Raw genomic sequence first — 27367 nt, forward strand, 5'->3', positions numbered from 1 at the left:
GAAATATTATTTGGGGACCATTTTATAAATGTGATGAGAATCTAGTTGAACAAGTTCAAAGAAAAGCAACCAGGCTGGATAAATCTGTTAGTCATCTTTCATATGAAGAAAGGCTCAGGCATCTCAACCTACCATCCTTAAAGTATTTTTTAAAAATTAAAAATTCAAAAGGAAGTAGGGGTTGATCTACACGCTACAAAAAGTAAGGAAACAAGCTCAAAAATGTTACAGCTGAAACAAGAAATGATCCAACAGTAAAAAGTAAGGAAACAAAGCTCAAAAATGTTACAGCTGAAATGAGAAATGATCCAACAGTAAAAAGTAAGGAAACAAGCTCAAAAATGTTACAGCTGAAATGAGAAATGATCCAACAGTAAAAAGTAAGGAAACAAGATTAGACAACTACTTGCTAAAATGAGACACACTTTAATCCCTACTTTTGGCTAGCATCTTGAAATGAGACCATCAAATTAGCCAAAAGTAGTCTCATTTTAGCAAGTAGTCGTCTAATCTTGTTTCCTTACTTTTTACTGCTGGATCATTTCTCATTTCAGCTGTAACATTTTTGAGCTTGTTTCCTTACTTTTTGTAGCGTGTAGATCAACCCCTACTTCCTTTTGAAATATTATTATTTTTAAAAAGCTAATTGGTTTACTTTTTTGTCTAGCTATATTATACTCTTTTTGTTTTCCACATAGTATAAATATCACTTGAAGCAGCTATCTTTTACCTTCATACGCAATCAGCGCCTCTAAAATAATTATCGTCTTGTCTTTTTAAAGCTATTACAGCAACTGTTTAAGGCTTCAGCTGCATTTCTAATGGCCTAAATGTTGATGATTTTAAAATAAAACATAGCTGAAGAGTCCACCATTCTAAGAGTGGAACCCTCGCTTTTTAGAAGTCTGGATCCCGAAGTAAATCCGCACCTCAAAGACATTATTAGCTAGCTACCTCACAAAAAGATGACTACTCAGCGTTTACAAATGCTAGAGACAACTCCTTGGGTACTACACCCGTTCACCCTCATCTTAGCACACGTATTCACACTTCGTTAAAAATCATGTGTTTGGGTTGTGGCGCGAGCCGCAACTATTAAGCGCTGCAATTATTAATTATCCTTCGAGAAGAACAAAGAAACGGGTGAATGATAAAAGCAAACAGCATGGTGCAGTGGACAGAACGTATTCGGAACAACAGATTCGTGAATCCGACGTCATTACCTTGACTGTGTGAAATTTCTGGAGCCGTACGCATAGTGCTACCGGGTCTTACAGCAGGCAGGCTGGCAGACGAAATATAGGTGAAATTCAAAATTTTTAAACTCACTGTACATCGAAACATTCAACTTTTCGCTTCGTTAACCCAAGGTACAGCATCATTATAACAGTACTAATGCATTCCAGGTGGTTTTTTCGGGTAAAACTTATTGCAAGGCCGTGTTTTAAGGTGCGAAAATCCACGAAACCATATGATTTCTTACCAACCCCTACTATACAGTACTATCGTACTGTATGATAGACGATATCATGGTGATATGATTACAACATACAATATCATACATGGCAATTTACATCTTGATCAATCCTTGCTCTTTACAAGAAATTGGACAAACACAAGAGGACATCCTTACAAATTATTCAAACCTTTTTCCACCAATACAGTTAGACAACATTTTTATTCTCAACAAATTATAAATGACTGGAATGCACTTTTTTTCAGAGTAGTGGGGGCAACATCAACCAATGAGTTTAAAGCAACCCTTGACAAGCACAACAAAGATAAATTATTTTTATATTGAACTGTATATATAGTTAGAAGTATTGATGAGCTTTAAGACCAGGACTTACAGGCTTTTGCCTTTCATATAATCCTGTATTAAATATTATTATAGAACTGTCGATTCTTATTTCTAGACAGGTGAACCACAATGTGTCCAGAAACATGTACATAGCTGTTTTACACTTTTCCCATATTTTCAGATTTATTAAAACTCGGCATTAAAAATCAAATCAATTAATTAAGTCAAGTTGCTGTGCACTTACATAAGCCCATTCCTCGCTTTCAAGTTGTGTATATGGCTGCTTAGGAACAATAAAAAAGGACACCGTGGTCAACTTGATAACCCGGACACCTGTTTATGGTCCCATTTTAATGGCATGCATACATATCCCAGACACTTTTGTGACTTCTCTAATGTTAACATTAAATTTATCATGGTCCCAGGAATTATAGTAACGTTTCATTATATCAAGAGTCCATAATAAGAGAACTTGTAACTCAGTGAGTGAAAGATTTTTTTTTTAAATGCTATAACATGTATTTTCACTTGTTGAGTTACAAGCAATGTGCATGTGTCGTGGAGCCCTTCTCCTGCATGGGACCATCATAAAATGTTCATTATTATAGAAGCTATAGAAGTGGTCGAAATGCAGGTGTACTATTAAAATGGGACTGTGAACAAATGTGTCCACTGTTCAGGGTGTCCTATTTGAGGATTCCCACTGTATCAATTTACACGTATGTATCAGTGGTGTGGAGTGGGTCTACATAAGTGCAGTGTGGTGGAATTTGGCTTAATAAAGAAGACACTTTTGAAAAGAAGGTAAAATGTTCACATGTTCTGGACACATCGTGGTTTATTATGAAGTCCACCTGTTTATCAGGACCATATTTGGATCCAACAGACAGGATGGCTGCATTGGACCTATTTTTTTTAACATTACTGTCCAACTAAAGAAATAAGAATTAACAGTAGTATAAAGGTCGTCTTTTGATACAGGTGGTCACTAATACAGGTTGTACTGTGCTTGTATACTTCCATTGTGTAAGACAAACTTGAGTTGGGAGTGGTTATTGGAGGTGTCAGCAATAATAGAGTACAAATTCTACTGCATACAACAGCATATTTAATTATATCTCTTGAACCCATTGTGGTCCCACCACAAAAAAATTTATCAAACATAGACCATGACCCAATGATTAAAAATTCAAAGAATTTTAAACAGCATTTTTGGAAATATTAAGAATCTAATCCAAAACAGCCAAGCTGTAAAAAAAGTGTGCGGCCCTCAGAAAGGCTATGGTGAAAAAAGATGTGAAATCCAAGGTGGCGGCCAAGAAATGGCTGTGATGGTAGGTTAATTGTAAAAATTTTAATAATGACAATTCAGGTAAATTTTGTGAAGCGGCACAAAAATTCACCTGAATTGTCGTTATTAAAATTTTTACGATTAACCTACCATCACAGCCATTTCTTGGCCGCCACCTTGGATTTCACATCTTTTTTCACCATAGCCTTTCTGAGGGCCGCACACTTTTTTTACAGCTTGGCTGTTTTGGATTAGATTTCATTTCTTTTTGTATTTGTATACCCCAAAGCCGGCCTATAGCCAGCTTTGGGACTTTTTTAACTTATGTTTTTTTTCTTTACTACAGGAAGAAGTAAAGATGAAGTAGATATACTTTAAATATTTTATCAGTAAATGTACAAATTATATATATAATACATATGTGACCGGATTTGCAAAAAGGGGCCTTCCACACACATCCAATTTGCCAACTTTGACAATTGATAACTTCAGATTGGAAAGAGCTATTGCCTTGAAATTTGGGCAGTGGTGATTTCTTTGCAGCTGAACTCTCCACATGATGGTTTCTTTGTAGCTGAACTCTCTATAAAGGCAATTTCTTCTAGCTGATCTCTCTACAGGGAGATTTGTTTGTAGCTGAACTATCTACAAGGTAACTTCTTCTAGCTGATCTCTCTACAGGGTGATTTGTTGGTAGCCGAATTCTGTACAGGCGATGTGTTTGCAGCTGAGCTCTTTACAAAATGGTTTCTTTGTAGCTGAACTCTCTACAAAGTAACTTCTTCTAACTGATCTTTCTACAGCGTGATTTGTTTGTAGCTGAACTATCTACAAGGTAATTTCTTCTAGCTGATCTCTCTACAGGGTGATTTATTTGTAGCTGAATTCTGTACAGGTGATTTGTTTGCAGCTGAGCTCTTTACAAAATGGTTTCTTTGTAGCTGAACTCTCTAAAAGGTAACTTCTTCTAACTGATCTTTCTACAGGGTGATTTGTTTGTAGCTGAACTATCTACAAGGTAATATCTTCTAGCTGATCTCTCTACAGGGTGATTTGTTTGTAGCTGAATTCTGTACAGGTGATTTGTTTGCAGCTGAGCTCTTTACAGAATGGTTTCTTTGTAGCTGAACTCTCTACAAGGTAATTTCTTCTAGCTGATCTCTCTACAGGGAGATTTGTTTGTAGCTGAACTATCTGCAAGGTAATTTCTTCTAGCTGATCTCTCTACAGGGTGATTTGTTTGTAGCTGAATTCTGTACAGGTGATTTGTTTGCAGCTGAGCTCTTTACAGAATGGTTTCTTTGTAGCTGAACTCTCTACAAGGTAATTTCTTCTAGCTGATCTCTCTACAGGGAGATTTGTTTGTAGCTGAACTATCTGCAAGGTAATTTTTTCTAGCTGATCTCTCTACAGGGTGGTTTCTTTGTAGCTGAACTCTCTAAAAGGTAACTTCTTCTAACTGATCTTTCTACAGGGCAATTTGTTTGTGGCTGTATTTTATACAGGGTGATTTGTTTGCAGCTGAATTCTCTACATGGTGGTTTCTTTGTAGCTGAACTCTCTACTAAGTAATTTCTTCTAGCTGATCTCTCTACAGGGTGATTTGTTTGTAGCTGAATTCTGTACAGGTGATTTGTTTGCAGCTGAGCTCTTTACAGAATGGTTTCTTTGTAGCTGAACTCTCTACAAGGTAACTTCTTCTAACTGATCTTTCTACAGGGCAATTTGTTCGTGGCAGAATTTTATACAGGGTGATTTCTTTGCAGCTGAACTCTCTACATGGTGGTTTCTTTGTAGCTGAACTCTCTACAAGGTAACTTCTTCTAACTGATCTCTCTACAGGGTGATTTGTTTGTAGCTGAACGATCTACAAGGTAACTTCTTCTAGCTGATCTCTCTACAGGGAGATTTGTTTGTAGCTGAACTCTCTACAGGTGATTTGTTTGAAGCTGAACTCTCTAAATGATGGTTTCTTTGTAGCTGAACTCTCTACAAGTTAACTTCTTCTAGCTGATCTCTCTACATGGTGATTTGTTTGTAGCTGAATTCTGTATAGGTGATTTGTTTGCAGCTGAGCTCTTTAAATAATGGTTTCTTTGTAGCTGAACTCTCTCAAGGTAACTTCTTCTAGCTGATGTCTTTACAGGGTCACTAGTTTGTAGCTGAATTCTCTACATGGTGGTTTCTTTGTAACTGAACTCTCTACAAGGTAACTTTTTCTAGCTCATCTTTCTACAGGGTGATTTATTTGTAGCTGAATTCTTTACAGGTGATTTGTTTGCAGCTGAGCTCTTTAAAGAATGGTTTCTTTGTAGCTGAACTCTCTACAAGGTACCTTCTTCTAGCTGATGTCTCTACAAGGTCACTAGTTTGTAGCTGAGCTCTCTACATGGTGGTTTTTTTGTAACTGAACTCTCTACAAGGTGACCTCTTCTAGCTGATCTTTCTACAGTGTGATTTGTTTGAAACCGAACTCTCTACAAGGTAACTTCTTCTAGCTGATCTCTCTACAGGGAGATTTGTTTGTAGCTGAACTCTCTACATGATGGTTTCTTTGTAGCTGAACTCTCTACAAGGTAACTTCTTCTAGCTAATCTCTCTACAGGGAGATTTGTTTGTAGCTGAACTCTCTACATGATGGTTTCTTTGTAGCTGAACTCTTTGCAAGGTAACTTCTTCTATTGATCTCTCCACAGGGCGATTTGTTTGTAGCTCAACTCTCTACATGGTGGTTTCTTTGTAGCTGAACAATACAAGGTGATTTTTTCTAGCTGAACTATCTCTTTTCATAGTTGCATGAACTCCCTACAAGGTAACTTCTTCTAGCTGATCTCTCTACAGGGTGACTTTTGTGTAGCTGATCTCTATACAGGTTTCTTATTTCTAGCTGATCTCTTGAATTCTCTTCAGGGTGACTGCTCTATTAGGATGACTGCTCTATTAGAGTATCTCGATCTCGCACTTGCCGCACCAAGTTGGATTTCGTGTTATAACTCCGTGGCTTTAAGTCTTATTCTTCTACACCATTGATGAGCCTTTCTAAGATGATTACTCCATCTGTACAACGATTTTCAAAGCATTACCCTAAGCGGTTTATCTGGTAGGCGTGGCAAGCAGTCGTTTTTTTATTAGCTATCTCGATTGCGTAATTGTTACACACTGTTGGTTTTTTCGTTGTATCTTCCTGGTTTTTAGCTCGATTTCTTTCAAACCACAAAAGGTTTGAGGTTCAATAGTTAACCTATTCACCCACCGATTTTCAGCTTCTTCCCATACACGGTTTACCCTGTAGGCGTGACAACATATTGGTGTTATTTTTCGTGAATAATCGCTCATAACTCTTTGCCTGTTTATCGTATTCCAGCCAAAGTTAGTACCGAGATGCGCCTTTATATCCCCCTTCTGTGTGCCAAATTTCAAGGCAATCGGATAACGCGTTCGCGTTTTATAGCAGTTTTTGTAAGTGTGCGACAAGAAAAAGAAAAATAAGAAGAAAAAAAAAACGAAGAAACTGAGCCAATTTTTGAAGTCGCATATCTCGGGAACGCGCGAAGCGATTTCGCTCAAATTTGGAATGTGGAGTGCTGCAGTTGGAGGGAATGTCCACAGCAAAAATCGTCTTGTTTCATCAAGGAAGCACAGAGCTACGGAGGTGCGAAAATTGCGTTTTCTTTCTTCCTGTCAATATACTCACGGGTGTTACGCGCCGGCTTCTTGGGCCGCACGACACACTACCGTGTGTCTTGATTAAAGTTTTTAACTAAGTACATATCAATCTTTATTAAGGTGATATCCCATAATTTATACATCACTTGAAAGGTCAATCAACAGTCTTTAATTGGTGAAAACACAGTACAAAGTTACAGTCAATTTTGTAACTAAAGATCGTTCAAATTTTAAAAAATATTTGTGGTCATAAATCAGAAACCATGTGGTGTATGGGATTTAAAATGTGTATGAGTGATGAGCACCACAAGTACCAAGTTTTGTCAAAATCCGAGAGGTGACCCTAATTTCCTTGTTGATTTGACACAGAATGACCCTTATGGGAAGAAGCTGAAAATCTGTACGTGGATAGTTAACTATTGGTCCTCAAACCTTTTGTGACCAAGACAAAGACCACAAAGATACAGTGCAAAAACCAACAGTGTGCAACAATTTTGCAATCAAGATTTGCTAATAAAAACAATTACTTGCCATACCTACCAGACAAACTGCTCAGAAGAATGAGTTAAAATTGGTGAACGGATGGAGTAATCATCTTAGAAAGGCCTTTCAGTAATTTACATTTAAAGCCAATGAGTTATAATATGAAAATCAACTACGTGTAGCAAGTGTGAAATGGAGATACTGTAATAGTGCAGTCATCCTAATAGAGCAGTCAGTTAAAAATGAAATAACTCTATTGAAGTGCTCAACTTTATTACAAGACACCTTGTAGAGAATTTAACACTGTTATAAGTCTATAGTTTAGCTACAAACAAGTCACTGTGTAGAGAGTTCAGATGCAAACAATTTGAGTTCAGCTACAAATAAAGAGAGTTCAGCTACAAACAAAGAGAGTTCAGCTACAAGTCACCCTGTAGACAGTGCAGCTACAAAAAAAGATCACCCTGCAGACAGTTCAGCTGCAAACTAAGTCACCCTATAGACAGTTCAGCTACATTAGAAATATCCCTGTAGACAGTTCAGCTACAACAAGTCACCCTGTAGAGAGTTCAACTACATAACACCTTGTAGAGAGTTTACCTGCAAACTATTCACCTTGTAGAGTGTAGAGAGTTCAGCTATGTTACAAGTTTGCTCTGTCTTTGTTTTAAGTCACAAGTTACCCTTCAGCTACAAACAAGTCAATCTGTAGAGCATTACGTCATGTACAAAAATCACCACATAGATAGTTTAGCTATACATATTTATACAAACAGATGCTTCCTTGTAATGGAATACTTCTAAAAAACTGCTAAAACTTTTAAAATCATTGCTACGATATATACAGTGTACATAATTATATTAATAGTACATACTTACCAATACGTGAAACCAAAATAGACGTAAAACAAAAAGAATGAAACTGCAAAAGAGATTGCATAGGTAAGGAATTTCTTATGCTGTCTCTTTCTGAAAGCATCTAATGTTTCACCATACCTGAAAAGCAAATGGTAACACAACACACATACATAAAATACAACACTAAATGTGACTGGATTTGCGAAAAGGTACCTTTTTCAAACACAAAATTTGACCCATTTTGTGAACTTTGAAGCTTCATAACTTTTTAATCATAGCATACCATTACATGAAATTTTCCATGAGTGTAGCTACGGTATCTGGCTGCATTTTGATACCAAGTGCAAGTCAATCAGTATAAGGAGTCAAATGTTACGTCATTTTGTTTGCTGGTATGTAAAATGTGTTGAAAAGGTACCTTTTCGCAAATTCGGTCACAAATACTTTTTAACAATGCTAGCTTGTCCTCCATAACTGGTAACAGTATGAATACCAGATAACACTTCTTCAGCTATTGCACCTGCTGTACCATAATCTGTAACTTTTCCACCCTTATCTTTCTTTACAGCTTGTAATTCTGTCAACTACAATATGTTAATAAGCCTCATAATTGATGTCTATCAGTTTTTACCTTTTGCAAGAAAACACCACCCATTATTGAAGCTGGCCAACTTCCCAGATAGAATAATCCCATTCTCCAGTCATAATAAAATGCGAGTGCATTTAATGCGAAGAATGTCACCGTAGTTTGAAATGTTACCGACAGGCTTTCTCCGACTCCTGAGCCCACTCTATCAAGATTCCTGGATTAAAATATAGAAATATTAGGAACTTTACATGTTAGCATGGATAGACATATTAAAATTTAAAAAAAGAAATAGGAATTGCTGAAAAAAACCCATGAAACAAAAAACCCAAACCAAGAAGGATCACTTAGAGTAAATCAACAAGGATTGTGGTTGCCCTACTAATCTTTAATATGACTTTGTAGGATTGGTGGGTTGATTTACTCTAGCAATCCCTTCTAGTTAGTGATTCCTCCTTTATTTAAAAGCAGAAGGAATGATTCTTTTTAGAAGAAAAATAGGAATTTTAAGTTGGTCAAAGAAAAAGTAGTGAAACAAGGGAATAGGTAAAAGTAGTGCAACAAGAGGTTGTCTACATTTGCAGATATACTTGTAGCTGACTCTCTACAGGGTGACATGTTGTAGTTGAACCCTTGACTTGTTTGTATATGAACTCTCTACAGGGTGATTTGCTGTAGCTGTAGTGCTGAGCGATAGTAAAAATTTTACTATCACGATAGTTACTCATTAAATATCGCAATAGTGAATACTATCCCGATAGTTTATGAAACACTTTGCTCTTAACAAAGTCTTAGTTGTATAGCTATGATTTGCAATCATATAGAAAGTTATTTTGCATGCACAGGACATTTGTTAATTAACTGCGTGGGCGGATGATGAATATGGACTTTGGTAAAGCTTTTACATGCCACTCCTTTATAAGAAAGCTGGTAATACCAACTGTAAAACAGTATAAAAGGGTTGTTAATACCATTTTAATGCAGATCTGAGCTTATCATAACTATCACGATAGTGATATCCCTACTATCGCGATAACGATAGTGATTTACTATCGCGATATATCGCACTATCGATACTATTGGTCAGCCCTATGTAGCTGAACTCTTGACTTGGAACTGTCTACATGCAGGGTGACTTGTACGTAGCTGAACTCTTTACAGGGTGACTTCTAAAATAACTGAACTCATTAAGGGTGACTGGTTGTAAGTGAACTCTCTACAGGGTGACTTGTTTGAAGCCAAACTCTCTACAAGGTGACTTCTAATGTAGCTGAACTCTTTGCAGGGTGGCTTGTTTGTAGTTGAATTCTCTATAGGGTGGCTTCTAATGTAGCTGAACTCTTTACAAGGTGACTGCTTGTAGCTGAATTCTCTGTGTAGCTGAACTCTCTACAGGGTGACTTCTAATGTAGCTGAACACTCTGCAGGGTGGTTTGTTTGTAGTTGAATTTTCTATAGGGTGGCTTCTAATGTAGCTGAACTCTCTACAGGGTGACTGCTTGTAGCTGAATTAGCTGAACTCTCTACAGGGTGACTTCTAATGTAGCTGAACTCTCTGCAGGGTGGCTTGTTTGTAGTTGAATTCTCTATAGGGTGACTTTTAATGTAGCTGCACTCTCTGCAGGGTGACTTCTTGTAGCTGAACTCTCTACAGGGTGACTTGTTTAGGGTGACTTGTTTAGGGTGACTTGTTTAGGGTGACTTCTAATGTGTACATAGCTGAACTCTCTACAGGGTGACTACTTGTTGCTACATGGTGATTTGTTTGTATCTGATTGAAGTTCTGAACTCTCTACAGGGTGGCTGGTTTTCGTATTATAACTCAGTCGATTTAAATCCGATTCCTCTAAACCATTGAAAGACTTTTCTAAGTAATTAATCCATCCATGCACCAATGTTTCAATTCATTTCCCTGTACAGTTTGTCTGGTAGGCATGACAAGTATTTGTTTGTTATTAGTAAATATCAATTGCATAATTGTTATACACTGTTGGTTTGTTGTTGTATGTTATGGTCTTTAGCTTGATTTGTTTCAAACTACAAAAGGGTTTGAGGTTCCTATCCACATACCGATTTTCATCTTCTTTCCAAGTGGTTTATCTTGTAGGTGTGACAAATTATTAGTGTTGTTTTTTGCTATTAACTCCTTGACTATTTATCATCCAAACTTAGTCCCAAGATGCACCTTTATATGTGTATGCCAAATCTCAAGGCAATTGGATGTTTTATGGCAGCTTTTGTAATTGTGTGAAAAAAAATGAAGAAATTTAATTTTGTGCCAATTATTTTTTTTTAAATTTTGGAAATGCTTGAAGTGATTTTGCTCAAATTTTTTATGTGGGCTACTATCAGTAGAGCACATTTCCTCAGCAAAAATTGTCTAGTTTTGCAAAGGAAGCACAGAGCTACATATGCGTGAAAATAGCATTTTCTTTCTTCCTGTCAACATACTCACGGTGTGGTGTGCTGGCTTCTTGGGTCACATGACACTCTACCGTGTGTCTTGATACATAGAACTGAATTACATCACAAATACTCACTCAGCCATTATACTGGTAATTTCCTCAGTGGCAATGGAATCAAACCACTCCATGTCTTGTCCTATGATAGAACCAAACAGCCTTTTACGAATCTCCAACACCTGACGACTCCCAACGTAACGATAAATTGTAGAATGTCCCGTCCCAAAGAAAAAGATAGTAACTCCACATATGATTATATATATAGTCAAGTAGTCCATATTTTGAAGGAACTGATCTGTTTCAATGCATTTATAGGAGTCATCAAAACAACATCTTGTTTGGTTAGTAATAGCAGAACAATAAAACACATTGCTGCAGTTGATTGTGGCTTGATTTATGCAGTGAAAATAATTAAATGAAATTTGATGATTTGCAAAATTATCTAGGGCAAATCCAAATATTATCCACAAGGTTGGCACTGCTAAACCATGAATTATGCTGAGTGATAATCCAATCAGTAGATAAGCATAATCAGATGGTGTTGCAAACCTAAACTGTAATGAACAATTATAATATGTAGTATAATTTACACACACACACACACACACACACACACACACACACACACACACACACACACACACACACACACACACACACGCTCACACACTATTTAAGATATGCACCATGTCTAATTGCACCTTAGAACATGTTTCCACAGTTAGCAATAAGGAAGTTCATACATGTACCTGCCTATCTACAATATAGTAAGTGAGACAGTCCACAAATGAAAGATCACACTCAATTGCACTATTATAATGAATGCACTCTACTGAACAAGGCGATATAAAATAGTGTTGCACCGATAATCGGTAAATTATCGGTAATAGCCGATATTAGCTAATTTTACAAGTATCGGTATCGGCTACGAAGCGGAAATAATTTGCCGATTAACCGAAACTCACAATCAATCGTAAATGACAGCAATGAACAGGTAAAAGTAAAGAAGGTGGTGAATGTAGCAGTAAGTGGTTTGCTGTAACTGTTTTGGCTTGTTTGTCTGCACAAGGATGGTAGTAGACTGTGTATATTTATCGGCCGCCCACGCAATTAGTCGATCACTCTTCACAAAGGGTCTGGAGTCCCACTAAAAACACTGTTTGATAAGCTGGCTTAGATGTTATATAACTACTTGGTTTCTTTTTCCATGAAAGGGGTTAGTGGCAAAAGTATAGAAAACATCGTAAAAGTCAGCCGCCCACACAATTAATTACATTGATTACATTATCATTACAAATGTAGTTTATACACATAAACTTTAGGTGATTTTCTTCTCCTCCTTCTCTGTTCTGAAGAATTGAAGAATATCGGCATATCGGTTACAGGAATAGGAAAATTATCGGTATCGGTAAATGTGAAAAAATACATATCGGTGCAACACTAATATAAAAGGGAAAGTAGTGTGAGAAGCAGTAAGCTCTAACAGTTTCAAACAAGATACATTTCCATTCCATGATTACTCTGCAGTTCACTTCTCTGACTAGGTACTCCATCGCTCAAACTCCTGGCATTTAACTGCTCTAGTGTTTTGCTACAAGCCCACAAGTCCAAATTTCAAATGGGGTTTCCGGAACCCCAAGATGGGAATAAAGCAGAGCTATAGTGCATGCAAAACGGTATTAGGGAGAACAAGAGTATGAAATAATACAAACATTTAAAAAACTCTAATAGAGCAGTCAGATGTATTCAAATAGGGGAGATTGCAAGTATAAAAATAATGTAAATGCAAAACTAATAAATTTTGAGTTCTTTTAACTGGAGAATTTGGATATAGCTATTTGGATCACTACAATACTCCTGACCAGCCATTTTACCGTATTTCTTTGTAGGGCATTTATTTCTTATAATTCATTCGTGTGAACCAGCTGAAAAATCTTGTAGCAGCCGCTGTTGACATATTTTTGACAATCACAAGTTTTAGTAGTTGTAGTAAGGTTTGTTCTACAAATTACAGTATTGCAATAGTCATACTACCCTTGTAATAAAGTAGCGCCCCCTGGCCCTCATTTAGGACCAGGCATTTATTTGAATGTGGCTTCTATACGAGAAAATATGGTAAAAACTACAAAGTGAGCTAAGCAACCAAACATATAATTATTGAAGATATTAATAGTCATAGAGCATAAACTAGTAAAAAATTTGAAGCATTTGATGTTCAAAATCTGTCAGCAGCCAGGAGCTGTGCTAAACCCCTGCATCAATAACTCACTACCAAATCTGAAAACAGTAGAAATTTTCAGGGGGGGTTTCAGGTTCAGGAAATGAGAAGTTGTAGTCCAGCTGAGCGGGTGAATATTACGTACAGTAGCTCAGTCTTTGATAGTTCAGTGGCCACTCCACAACATTGTTTCACAGTTGAATCTTATCAATCCAGGCATTCACAGAAAGTTTTGAAGCAAAACAGAACATGTACTCATTAAAATGATAATTATTTTTAGAGGTGCTTAACATGCTAAATGTCGTAATGACATCTTCAGTGATTCAAAGGCAATAGTATGAAGTTTGGCCAGTAGAAAAAGTCCCATTATAAAACACTATGTATAACCTCCTGGTGATTTTTATGCCTACATGGATCGTAAATAAATGTGGGGCGTGCGCACTATTTTCAGAGGTGACCCCCCTGTATCTGCCACTGGAAAACCCCTTTGGAAAAGTCCTGGATATGCCCCTGCTAATAGAAGACAAACATTCTAATTGAATAAATATTCATTTGTAACGAGATACACTTCTTGATACTGTTAAGCAAGTGTGACAAGTCTTTGAGGAAGTCAACTCTTCTCTGCCTACTTTACTGCAATTGTGCTTGTACAACACATCACTAATGTTACACACATTTCACTATGGAATAGGTAAACGCCACACAAAAGAATGCACACCAATAGCAATATAGTGTAATTGAACAATCATATAATTGGGTGCTTGCATTACAAGATGCATGCACTGTATGTGGAATAGCTGTTTGTCCTGATGTGACAATAATTGGTGACTCTCACAGTAGCACATGTACACATATACTGGATCCACTTGCCTATTTAACTATTCGACCTGCAACACAAGTCGACGTATTACAGTTAACGCCCTTGGAAATGGAATGCATCTAATGCTACTCTAATACCATCCCATGTAATTGTAGCAGTTTTGTCAATCATAGTCAATTATTACTCATTCCATGACAATCAGTATGGCTAGTAGAACAACTACCTCAGAGAGTCAGTGGAATCTATAAGCTTTTTTCAAAGAATCTGGATTTTAGTGTACACGGAGGATATCATCATATTTATGATATGATGTGATTTCATCTTGATCAATAATATTAAGTGCATTGCATACATCATCAATCAATAATAGGTTTGGATGTGGGGCCACTGTATTTGGTGACAATCAATTAGCATAGCATGCAGGTATCTATACAAGCAAATGCACATCAGTCTCAGTAACTGGCGTATTTTTGTGCGGGTACTCTTTTGACTGTTCTATTAGAGTATTTTGATCTGAAACAATTGCGAAGATGTCAATTCGTGAGCTAATCTTAGCAACAACTGTAGAATCATCCTTCTAAATTGTATTATCACAGGGAAAACAGCACAGCAGGCATACATATACCATTGAAGAGGAATCAATGTAAATTTGGCATAGTTGTTACATTTTTTAGTTATAGTTTGGCACCACATACCAGTGTCTTTGAGGCATAAATGCTGAGTAGGTAGACACAACATAGAAACCAAGGTGTTCTATTGCATCATTCTAACACCTCCTACGAAACATTCATGCTTCGAGGTCCCGGTACCCCCCCAGATACATATTAGTCAAAACATTTCTTACCAGAGTTAATAAACTGACTGCCTTTTCTTTCTTCTCTTTACTGCTGTCCTGAGTTTTCTGACTGGAACTGCTATTCTGGCTTTCTTGACTAAATAATACATACTGTTTAATAACCGTCTGCTTTTACCATATCCGTTACCATACAATGCATTATAAAAAGACGCATTATTTTATTTACTAAAGTGACCGGGCAACAGACTGCAACAATTACCTGTCAATAGCACTTTCAGCGTTTAACCTTTCTACCGGTGTATCGCAAACAGCACTATCACTTCCACATTCACTCATGCTTCATGTATAACTTCCTTAGCAACAGCCGAGGCAACGGGTTTTCTTCGTCCGTAAAGCACGTGAGCCTCCGCCTGCAAATTTTATGACGTAATCTGCTACACAGCACTCGCGCCGCCCGCCCCTATACGAAGAAGTGCTTAAGTCTGTGTTTCCATAATCTATGCTGAACTATATGACTGACTCATGCACACAAACTAATTGTATTCATATTGTAACTGTCATGTGATTTAATGATATACATCGTGACTATTGTTGCTGTTCCTACACTGATGGTCACTTGGAAATGTAGCCCGGCACAAGAACAGCAGCCACCTTGGTAGCCAAAATCTTTGAGACTGAGTAATTAAAGATATCATTTCAAATTTTAAAAGGATAGCATATATAGGTCATGAGATATAACATTTTAAAGTTTGTCGTTTTTCCATACAATGTCTATGAGAGGGAGCAACAGTTGCCCCTTCTGGGCAATCACATACAATGGCGGATCCAGGATGGGCCCCCCCCCCCTCACCTCACCCTGTGGAGTAGCCATAGCTAGGCTACTTCTTTTTGGTTAAAATAGCTACTAAACTTACATCAGGCCTTATAACTCATGAAAATATGCTCATTTTAATAGCATTTATTATTACAAATTCACCTAAAACCAAAGCAAATCAGTTTAATTATGAAATTGTCACCTAGTACCTTCGTGCGTATTAAGCGCCTCTAAAAATAATTATCGTGTTGCAAGACATTAATAGCCTTTAAAGACTTCACAACCATCTGCAAAGGCAAAATGGCTAAATCAGTAGTGAGACACTACAAAAAGGTGATCATTGGCTGTTTCAAAAATACAGCAACTAATAAGAGAATCCAACCACTTACATGCAACTTAGCCTGTTTGTGCCCCTCCCCTTGCCAGCTGCTGGATTCGCCCCTGACATACATAATGTGTGGGAAAACAACAAATTCAATTAATGTCATTTCTCAATTTAACATTATTTGTAGGTGTGAATCTCACAATTAACCTCTCCAGATTTTAAAATCATATAGTATATAGATTTATATGAGATGTGACATTTTGAAATTTGTGGTTTTTCCATACATTATCATGTGATTACCCCCTCCCATAGATAATGTATGGGAAAACTGCAAACTTTACAATGTCATATCTCATGACCTATACATGCTATCCTTTTAAAAATTGGAGACATTACTTTTGACATTCACACCTACAAAATAAGGTAAAATTCAGGTTGCTAGGGGCAATGGTTTAAAATTCCTTATTATGAAATTCATCTATTACTGTGTGTGTATTGTTTTGTTTTTGTACATGTTTGCGCTGTATGTTAGTGTTTTAGCTCTGGTAAGGAAGAATAATGCATGCCAATTACCATGAGGACAATAATAGTAAAACAATCAATCAGCTACATAAAATCATGTCAAATGCTTGCCATACGTCAGTACTTGTATGACTTGGCACCCACTTCAAAGCACCCGCTTTTAGCCAAGCTTAACAGAATGCCAACAGACTCTCGCATACCGAAACATTCAGCCAACTGGCTAGTAGTGATGTACTGTGCCCACTGCACAGCCCTACCGATGCCTAATGCAGCAACGATGAAAAGTTTCTAACTTTGTTATAATTGCTTGAGTGGGAACCCATGTCTCTGTGAAGGATACCAAGCATTACAGACTGATAGACCAACCGTTTAGTTTCCAAACTAAGGTTGTGAGCTAGAAGCACAGAATTGCGAAGTTCACCAAAAACTTTGGAAGCCTGTGCGATTCGGCAATTAGCCTCCCCTGTCATCCTACCAGAAGCCTCTTTAATGACCCTGAATTCCTTTTCTATCTCTACAGTACCACCACCTAAATCTAATGAGGCTACATCCTCAGCTGTTAGGTGAACCCCAGAAACAAGTAGCTTAGTCGCTGGGATGCAAAGAGGTCAAACCAAACTCTGTAGTTACCTCCTTAAATTAAACTTTAGCTATGTACAATAATCATCCATATCTGGCCTAGAAGTACAAATCAAGGCTGCATCATCAGCAAACAAACATTGTAATGCAGTGGGTAGGCTTAAGTCTATTATGCTCCAAAATCTTTCTATTATTCTTTCTGGCACTAATTTTTTTATTTACCTATTATGCTCAAATTTATTCCTGAGTCTACCTATTATTCTCAAATTATTCCCAAATATGTGTGCCAAATTAGTATTTTTAAACAGGTGACTGCTCTATTAGAATTATGGACTCGAAGTTGACTGCTCTATTAGAGTAAGTGACTGCTCTATTAGAGTATCGCGATCGTTTTCACCGTTATTATGCTTGCACTGTTTTGGTAGTAAATCTAAAAGATTTTTACACTGCACCACAACAAAAACTTATAATTTTGTACCAATTATTCTTAGAATTCATCCGATTATTCTGGAATATTCCCAATGCTTTTCAGTACCTACTATTCCCGAAATTATTCCGGCATAATAGACGCATGCCTAGCAGTGGGAATTAAAGTACTTTTTTATTTTTATTTTATTTTTTTATTTATTTATTAATGCACAAGTGTTGAAGGTCTGTAGGACACCTGGTCCTACAGCCTGCTCAAAGACTTTAGCTACATAAGGTGTGTTTGAAAAGTTGGAGAAAGGAGAAAAAATCCATGACTGAACCTAGGTAGCCTCGAACCTGCAGCCATCTGATTTACGCTCAAACGCTTACAGGAGTCTACCAGGTGGTCAGGATGTTTTCTCCTTGTTATTTTCATGTAATTATATTCATAGGAATTTTACAAGACAGGTGGAAAACTTGTTGGAGAATGTACTAGGAGATTCTCATCGTTTGAGATATCTGAGTGACTTAGCCAACTAATTCAAAATACAAAATAAACAAAGTTGAAGCAATGGTGCAGCCCTGATGCAAACCATTTCTCACCTAAAATGGTGGTACTTCCTCTCCACTTACTGCTACAGTAGCATCATGAAAAGAATGCACCAAATCTACCAAAGAGTCAGGTACACCATATTACTTATGCAGAGCTTGCTATGATGTTCAATGGTCTTCTCCACCAGTTGATGAACACAAGAGACCATATCCACACAACATCTACCGGTCTTAAAACCACACTGAGAGTCAGCAATAGAATCTTCTACCACAGCTTGGAGTTGGTCATTGATTACTCTTGCAAACAGCCTGCCCATGACATCCAACAAACTGATACCCTCTGGTTATCACACATAGACAAATCACCCCTCTTAGGAACTGGTACTAAGAGTTTGCATCACACCATTCTGCAGGTACTAGTGTTTCTCTTTCCACACTGTACCAAATAATGACACTATAAAATCCAACAATGGGCCACCACAACACTTTACAATATCAGGTAAGAGGCCTTTACTACCTGCAGCCTTTCCCACTTTAATCCTTGACAAAGCAGCCAATACTTCATCTCTAGTAGGTGGATCATCTCTTCCCTCACTACCATTGGTTGAATACCATTAATTGTGGCCATATTAAAGGAGCTCTCCACATTAAGAACACCCTTCAAAATGGCCTCTCCATTGATCTATGATCCACAACGTAACTGCCATGTTGTTTCCTCACATCTCTTGGTTGAACTGGCTGAAGACCAGCTCTACTCCTATGATATCCTGCCACACTACACAAGGGCGGATTTATGGGGGGTGTTTGGGATGCTGAAGCACCCCCTCCAAAATTTTACCATCTGCAAGCTAGGAAGCTTCTAGAAGTTTCAGTACAGATGCAATTGCATCTTATACGTATGCATGGGCAATGAAAAGATGGAAAGAGAAGGGAGAATGGCTAATCTTTACTTAGAATTACTAAGAGGGATTCGAATCATACTTTTGGTGTGAGACTTAACCTAAAAGCTGCTAAAAATCGAAAGAACAGTCAACTACTCTAATAGAACATCCATCATAATGTTTTTTCAAGAAGTTTCCAGTGACCTGTGCACTGCTATCTTATCATTGTTCCAAACATCCTGCCATATGCTAATCACTTTCTGAGAACAACTTCTGTCAAATAGTTTAACATTACAGTGAGTATTTAATGGCTGCTACATTGATGCTTGTCAATGAGTTAACCTGCTTGAGTAAATCAGTTAATTTCTTAGCATGTATACAGTTAACAAGGCTGTAGTATCTGAGAACTATTTGTTTTTGCTTTATCAGTACCAAAGTTCCATGCTGCATTTATCTCAGTGAATCTAGCATCAATTGAAGCTAATAAAATTTAATGTCGTTCAGGGTTTGCACTCCCAAACCCCTTGAAGCTCATTTTTATAAGCTCAAATGATACCACAGCATTTGTGCTGTCACATTATAAGGGGTTAGTTGTGGCCAAAATCTAGGTGTATATGTAAGTGACTTTCAACTCTGGTTGTTAAAGAATAATAATATGATGGAGTCATATAGTTGAAAAAGTCAGATTGAAATAGTAACAGAACAGCCTTTAGCTATATATACTACAAAGATGAAGTTATTTTTATGTGCATTTTAAATCTCTACAGTGACTTTAAGATCCAATCCTGTGTATGTCTTTGACAATCCACTATTATGTATTGCCTTATAATCCAATAGCATTTAAAGGTGTAGTTCTGTTTTTCTAAAATTGCTTACAACTGAACTCATCCATCTTGTACTCCCACAATCTTTCAGTACAATAGAGTGTTTTCAATCTTGTGATAGCTATATTCCAAAAATTTCCAGAGGAAATATCACCCGCAGCTGGAAAATTCTACGTATGCGTACTCTACACACTGCATGGTGAGTGAATACTTCCCTCTCAAGCCCTCTCTTCATTGTTACACTGTTTGGACATTATAGTTTGAGCCATGAGACTGTAAAGTACACTAGTTATACCTTAAGCCAAGCAATACACTAAATTTAGCAATCTTGTATATCGATGAATTTACCATATAAATTTTATTAATTTGTGAATTGATGTAATCAATTAGCAAAAAACCAAACTCTAAAATTGCTAAATTAAGGTATTTCAAACACAAAATTAATGGCAAGTATTGATTATGTATAGCTTCATCCTTCTCCTTCCTGTTCTTTATGTAAAGAATATATTTTTGGTTACTGGCTGTGCCTTATATGACAGCTAGTATTACAACTGTTCTGGAATAATGGTGTCATTTCATCATTATTACACTTAATTAGGCGACTTACAATGCTTTACAAGTCACTTAAACAAAGTGGCATCATTTTTCAGTCACAAATATTGCCAAATTTTAATACTGAATATGTAATAACTCAAGAACAACTACAACAAAAGATCACACTTTACAACTCAAGCACATGGACGACAGAGGGAGGTCACGTGTGAATCACCAGATACAAGATTACGCATACATCAATAACATAATTAATCCTATTACACACCTCCCCCTTCAAACTAAAGTATGAGCAGTACTTACAAATTGAGTATGTGTGCAACAATGTTAAAAGTTTCCTGATACTCCATAATAGTCTGGAGGTCTAATAACTCGTCCACTTCTAGTCACTGTGCGATGGGTTTGGAGTGAATTTCCATTGTCTTGAGAATGTGAAACTGGCTCAGTATTATGAGTGGTCTGATTGTCTTGGGTCGGGACTGGATTCTCATAGTGTGTAAATAAAGGAGGTGACCAGTTCTCACAAGGGGAGGAATTGTCAGCTTCACCAGTTAACATTGGTCTCACCCGGTTCACATGTACTATGCGCTTTGTGGATCCCATCTGTAATTCTAATGTGAGAGGTCCTTTGATACTGATGATGTTCCATGGACCAGTCCAGCGGGGATCCAGCTTTCCTCTTGTTGGATTATCTAGGAACACTCTTTGTCCTACAGCGAATGTCACTTTCTTCTGTCCAGCGTAGTTGCTCTGCTGTGCCTCTGCAGATTTGGTTGTATTGGCCTCGACCATTTCCCACATCTCCATGAGCTTCCGCTGAAGTTGACAGCTGTAATCACCTGGATCAGGGAATACTGAGGTGGGTGGTAAGGGTAACTGGAGCAGGGGAGGATTTCGTCCAAATAACACTTCATATGGTGACAGTCTTGTTGTTGAATGCTGAGAGGTTCGGTATGCAAAGAGAAGAAGCTGCAAATGGTCTTCCCAGTTGAGCTGCCTCTCCATCAGTGTTCTCAATAAGTTAAGCAAGGAGCGATTCATCCTCTCAACTAGTCCATCTCCCATCGGATGGTAGGGTGTTGTACGGGATTTCTCCACCCCAAATGCCTTGCATAACTCAGACAGGATGTGGCTCTCAAAGTTTTTCCCCTGGTCCGATTGCAAAGGGCCACTTGGAGAAATAATCTTGTGCCACAAGCAAATACTGATTCCCTCTACTTGACATGGGGACTTTGAGAATATCCACCGCTACCAATTCCCAGGGTCTGCTGGTCACAATCGGTTGTAGGGGAGCTGGTGGTCTTGCTGGGGCCTTCACCATCTGACAAGTTATACAGTTGGTGCAATAGTGGCTTGCATCTTTGGCAATTCCAACCCAATAATTGAAGTCTAATAGTCTGGCTAGGGTCTTGTCAGTTCCTTGATGGCCAGCAGCATTGTGAGCTATGTGAAGGAATTTCTTGTGGAGAGTGGCAGGAGCCACAATAAACAACTTTTCCTCTGCAGCTGAGTGATGTCTCATCTTGCGGTAGAGGACTGAATCTTGGAGAAACAATTGTTGCCACAATTGAAGGTACCGACGAAGAGGGAACTTTCTCCAGTTGCCAGCAACTTGTGGTGGTTGGTTGGCCTCCAGTTGGCTGATTAATTGGGACAAAACCGGATCTGATCTCTGGGCCTGGGAAATGGCAACATGGTCTAAAGAGCTTTCTACAGTCACAACTTGTAGGGGATGTCTTGACAGGGCATCTGCATGTGGGTTGTCTGCACCAGGTCGGTGTACTATAGAAAATTGAAAGGCACGCAACTCTAGTGACCATCGTTCCAACCGCTGAGAGCGTGATTTGCTTGCCTTCTTAGTGGTTTCCAGCCATTCAAGAGGTTTGTGATCAGTCTCCAGTAAAAAATGTGCTCCAATTAGATAATGACGAAATTTGTGGACAGCCCAAACAATGGCCAAGCATTCTTTCTCGGTTGTTGAGCAGTTTCCTTCAGCCTTGTTGAGGGTGCGGCTGGCATACTCAACAACGGTGCCTCGTTGAGTGGACAAGATTGCTCCTAGGCCAATCTCAGAAGCATCTGTGGCTAGCACAAACTGGTCATCTCTTTTTGGGTAGTCTAGCAATGGCTGTGTCAGTAAGGCTTGCTTCAAGGCTACAAATGCAGCCTGTTGCTCAGATTCCCAAACAAACTGGGTAGTCTTGCTTGTCAAGGAGGTCAATGGGTGAGCTACATCAGCAAAGTGGGGAATGAATCTCTTGAAAAAATTCACCAGGCCAAGAAAAGATCTCACATCCTTACTGCAGGAAGGTGTTGGCCAATCTTGTACAGCCTTTGCCTTCTCTGGGGAGGGTGTCACACCTGCAGAAGAGTACTCAAAACCCAAATGTATAGCTTTTGCATTGCCAAAAAAACACTTTGATCCACAGAGTGTGAAACCTGCTGCCTTCAATTTCTGCAACACTCGGCGAAGATCACTGATGTGTGATGTCATGTCATCTGAAAACACTATGAGGTTGTCAACATAATTGTCAACACAATCCTTATATGTTTTTAGAGTGTGATCCAAGGCTCTCTGACATGTCTGTGTGGCCCCAGTCAGCCCATATGGCATAACAGTGAACTCCCAGAGACCATAGCCTGGTCCAGGACAAAAGGCTGTCTTCTCAATTGATTGTTTGTCCACTGGGAATTGCCAGTAGGCACTCCGCAGGTCCAATTTGGAGAACACTTTCTTCCCGGCCAGTCGTTGTTGAGGGCCCTCTGGTCGTGGCACTGGATAGGAGTCCTTCTTAGTCACCTGGTTGAGTTTTACAAAATCCACACATATTCTTACCTCCCCAGAGCTCTTAGGCACATATACGGCTGGGGCACACCATGGGCTTGTGCTCGGGCGAATAATGCCTTCCTTGGCCATGTCTTCTAGCTGGGCGTGTACCTGTTCTGTATAGTGAAAGGGGATCTGTCGAGGTGGAACTTTGATTGGTGTTGCCTCTCCAGTATCTATGACATGCCTTGTCACATTGGTTTGTCCCAGCTGTTTGGAGAATAGCTCCTCAAATTCTTGTATGACTGCTTCCAGTTCAGGGTGAACATCTGTGAGCATCTCAAACTGAATACAATTCTTATCAGCGCACTTTACAGGAATGGCCTGGGGGCAGTCATCATCAATGGTAACTGCACCACATGATTTCAACTCTGTCAGTTCTAATGGCAATGCTTGATGTGGAGAATCTGCTCTGTGGAATGTACTAGATTTGAAGTTGAGCACAAATCCATGTTCTCTCAGAAAATCACATCCCAGTATGGCTGGTACAGACAGGTGATCAACAACAATGAAGGAATGTTCAGTAGAAAATGGTCCCAGAGTTACAGTTACATTAGTTATGCCACAGGGTGTGATGTTCCTCCCATCAGCATTCACTAATTTGGTGCGGGAAATTGGCTTGATGTTTGGTGGTGACAAGTGATCTTTGCTGAGGACTGAGCATGATGCTCCTGAATCTAACAATATAGTGAGTGGGTTGCTGTTCAAGTGTCCATGTGTAAAAGCACTGTAATTGTTGTGTGCAAGTGCAGGAACGTGTGCAACGGGTTGAGCATTATGTAAATCTAGGGAGTGCCCCCTGCTTGATGGTTCAGGACACCCCCCTGCCATTTCCCTGACTCCAACAATGCTGATAGCTATGTCCCCTTTTTCCACAATTATAGCAGATCAGCTCACTCCTTGAACGACAGTTGTTGGCTATGTGGCCCACCTTTCCACACTTAAAACAACGTTTGGTGCAGGGGCTTGCCTTGTTGACACTTAATGCTGCCACCTGCTCTGTCATCACTTTCAGGGTTTCCTCCATTTTGTCTAGTCGGCTTGACCCTTCAGCTTCTTTCGCATGGCTTACAGGGTGAGTTGTGTTTGTGTCTGCCCTCTGATATATCAGGATGACTTCTCTAGCCTTAGCAATTGTCTGTGCATATGTTCCCTTGGGTAACAACTTCAACTGAAAAGCGACTTTCTCAGGTAGGGCACTCATTAAATGGAATCTCAGCTCTGAGTAGCGGATCTCTGCAGGAAGTCCAGGGGATGATCGATCTAACAGCGTTTCTATATCTCGAGCAAGTTCATCTAGGCTTTCAATTCCTTCTCGAAGGCGTCTGTGTGTTAGCTGCTCGCGGGCTGCGAGACGATCCTCATCAGTGTCAGGATTGAGTCTGCTGATTATGGCCTTCTTGGGAGCTTCATACAATGCGTTGTCACTCTCTCCCAAAGACTCGTAAATGGCCCAAGTGCGTCCCCTGAGTAACGTAGGCAGTCTCACTAGTTTCTTGGCCGCGTCCCACTCATTGGGGTATCACTCTTTTCACCCTATTTCATAACCCTACAGAACTTAGACAAAAAACGGTGAACCAAAAAGGCGAAAAAAAAAGTGCAATATAAAGTGGGATCGAACCCAGGATCCCAGTGTGATGGTCCAGTGTGCTACCGATTATGCTACCACTGCTAGCTCCCTTGATTCACTTCTTTTGTATCTTATAAATGTGACTAACGAAACAAGCTGTATATAGTAAGAAGAACCTAACCCAAAAGGTGAAGAAGAAACCAAAGCTGAACTCTAACCCTAACCCTAACGCTAACACTACTAGACGTTTCCCCTAAAGTCTACTACTCGTGGCAACTACTGGACGCTTCCCCTAAAGTCTACTACTCGCGGCAACTACTGGACGCATCCCCTAAAGTCGACTACTCGCGGAAACTACTAGATGCGTGCCCTAAAGTCGAAGAGAGAGAGCAACAACTACAGTAGGAAGTCTGGATGCTTTTGAGCTTAATATTACGTAAGGGTTATGAAAGGTGGTGAAAAGAGTAAAAACCCCACTCATTGGCTGCGGCGCACACATCGAATTGCCTGAACCATGACTTAGCGTTTCCATCTTCCAAAGGCTCTGGTAAACAGATCGTAGTTCCTGTAGCCATTGTCCCGGGTTTCAGCACCAATGTAATAACTCAAGAACAACTACAACAAAAGATCACACTTACAACTCAAGCACATGGACGACAGAGGGAGGTCACGTGTGAATCACCAGATACAAGATTACGCATACATCAATAACATAATTAATCCTATTACAAATAGGCTAAATTTGCAAAATTTTTCTGTGGGGGCATGCCCCCAGACCCCCCTAGATAGAGCATGCGGATGTAACTTCGCACACTATAGCTAGTTATATTAACCAGCTATCACTTTTCTTAGTCAACCAACCATTCTTAGCACCCTCCCTTCTGAAATCCTAGATCCGCCCCTGCTACACTAGGTCTGCCTTGAGAAAGTGTAGCTTGAATAGAATAGCCTTCTCCTGTTCTTACACTCCCACACTTTGTGTGCTACCTGACGTCTGTGTTAAAATTTTTTGTCAATCTCGGTGGTTTTGAGACCATAACCACAGCAAAAAGACCTTATTACATTACATTTATAAATAAGTAGTCTTAACACATCCTCTGCCTCTTTAAACCAATCAGGTACTTAATCCTAACATAGTACTACTTGCATCTAACTACCCGTCTCTAATCAAACTCCATTGCATCAATCCATCAGCATCATCATTCCATTTACTTCTCACCAACATGATCAGTAAACTGAGACACATAGGTGGTGTTCTTTAGTGGAAAAATATTAAATCTATAATTCCTACATGATGATTTCTGTTGAGCAACAGGAATAAAACTAAATGTAGTACACAACAACAAATGATCAGTCCAACACAGTGACATCAGTGCAATAATAGCATTGAGACTGGCGCATCAGCACATACAGTGCCAATTTGTCATGTTAGCCAGTAACAGAGTTACTGCCCGTGCACCACAAGAAGGTATGACTTGGACCCCTCCCCCACCCACACACAGAAGCACATTATTATTATTTTGAACATGTGTGTGGCTAGTAGCATAAATTACAAATTATAATGTCACAAACTCTAAGAACTTCGTGCATTTCACAGCCTTCACTACTGTAGCTAAAAAGGCTATTTTTTACAACTACCCCTAACATGAGGAACGTAGTGTTTGAAGTGAGTACATTTTGTGTTGTATATTGCCATGATTATCCAAACAGTTTAAGTAAAAAGAGGGCTTGTGTGATAAAGTATACCAATGGGGAAATCTCTGACTAACTAGTGGCCTGGGTCTGGGGCATACTTCTCCAGGGAAAATTTTGAAGCGTAAGTGTGCAAAGATTGAATCTGGAAGCAATTTTAGAGAAATGATTAAGATCTGAAAGTAATTAATTTTAAGAAAATAGCAAGCTGAAGGGACAAAATTAAAGGTTAAGTTCTATGTATGTACCACTCTGCGTGGGCAGTTCAAAGGCACCGCCAGTGCCATAATTTGTATATTGCACTGACCACAGCGAGTGTATTATAACTTACAGTCGATTGCAGAATTGTTGAAATTCCTCTTCCCGTGCCGTAAACATTCCGTGGGCTGGAAAACTATTTGTAGTGACGCCGGATCACCCGGATTGAGGAAAAAGATTAGTGTGGTTCAGTTGCTGTTGAATCCGTGGCAAGAACAATAAAATTTACTCACAGGGAGCCTTACGGAAGCACTCACGGTACGGCATACTTTTTTCAAGAATTCTGCAATTGACTGTATAACACACTGGTTGCGGTTTTGTAGACCGCAACGAGTGCATTATAAGTTATAATGCACCGACCGCAGTGCAATATACAGATATTGCACTGGCTGCGGTTTGTGCAGCATAGCACAAGTGCCGGTGGCGAAGACCACTACGACACCTCACCTAATAGGTGGAAAGACACTTCACAGATCACTCGAATTCTTTTATAGCCTGACATGTAAAGGTCGATTGTGGGCCATAACGTCACCAGTACGTATAACGTTTTCAAGCAGCCAATGGCGATTGAAAAAGCCAACG

General features: G+C 39.0%; 2 protein-coding genes across 2 annotated transcripts in view; one reads left to right on the top strand and one right to left on the bottom strand.

The window, feature by feature from the left end:
* LOC136237994 (ATP-dependent translocase ABCB1-like) overlaps positions 1–15364 on the bottom strand; it is a 50764-nt gene extending 35400 nt beyond the window's left edge. The window contains exons 1-6 of the mRNA XM_066028294.1: positions 15241–15364; positions 15030–15117; positions 11226–11701; positions 8731–8902; positions 8544–8683; positions 8121–8237 (exon numbers count right to left, since the gene is read on the bottom strand). Coding sequence (XP_065884366.1) covers positions 8121–8237; positions 8544–8683; positions 8731–8902; positions 11226–11701; positions 15030–15117; positions 15241–15317 — 1070 coding nt within the window. The 5' untranslated portion in view covers positions 15318–15364. The remainder of the gene's footprint in view (positions 1–8120; positions 8238–8543; positions 8684–8730; positions 8903–11225; positions 11702–15029; positions 15118–15240) is intronic.
* Positions 1–27367, top strand: part of LOC136237997 (uncharacterized) — a 294291-nt gene that overhangs the window by 167690 nt on the left and 99234 nt on the right. The window lies entirely within an intron of this gene.

Source organism: Dysidea avara, chromosome 11, assembly GCF_963678975.1.
Source record: "Dysidea avara chromosome 11, odDysAvar1.4, whole genome shotgun sequence".
Taxonomy (NCBI): domain Eukaryota; kingdom Metazoa; phylum Porifera; class Demospongiae; order Dictyoceratida; family Dysideidae; genus Dysidea; species Dysidea avara.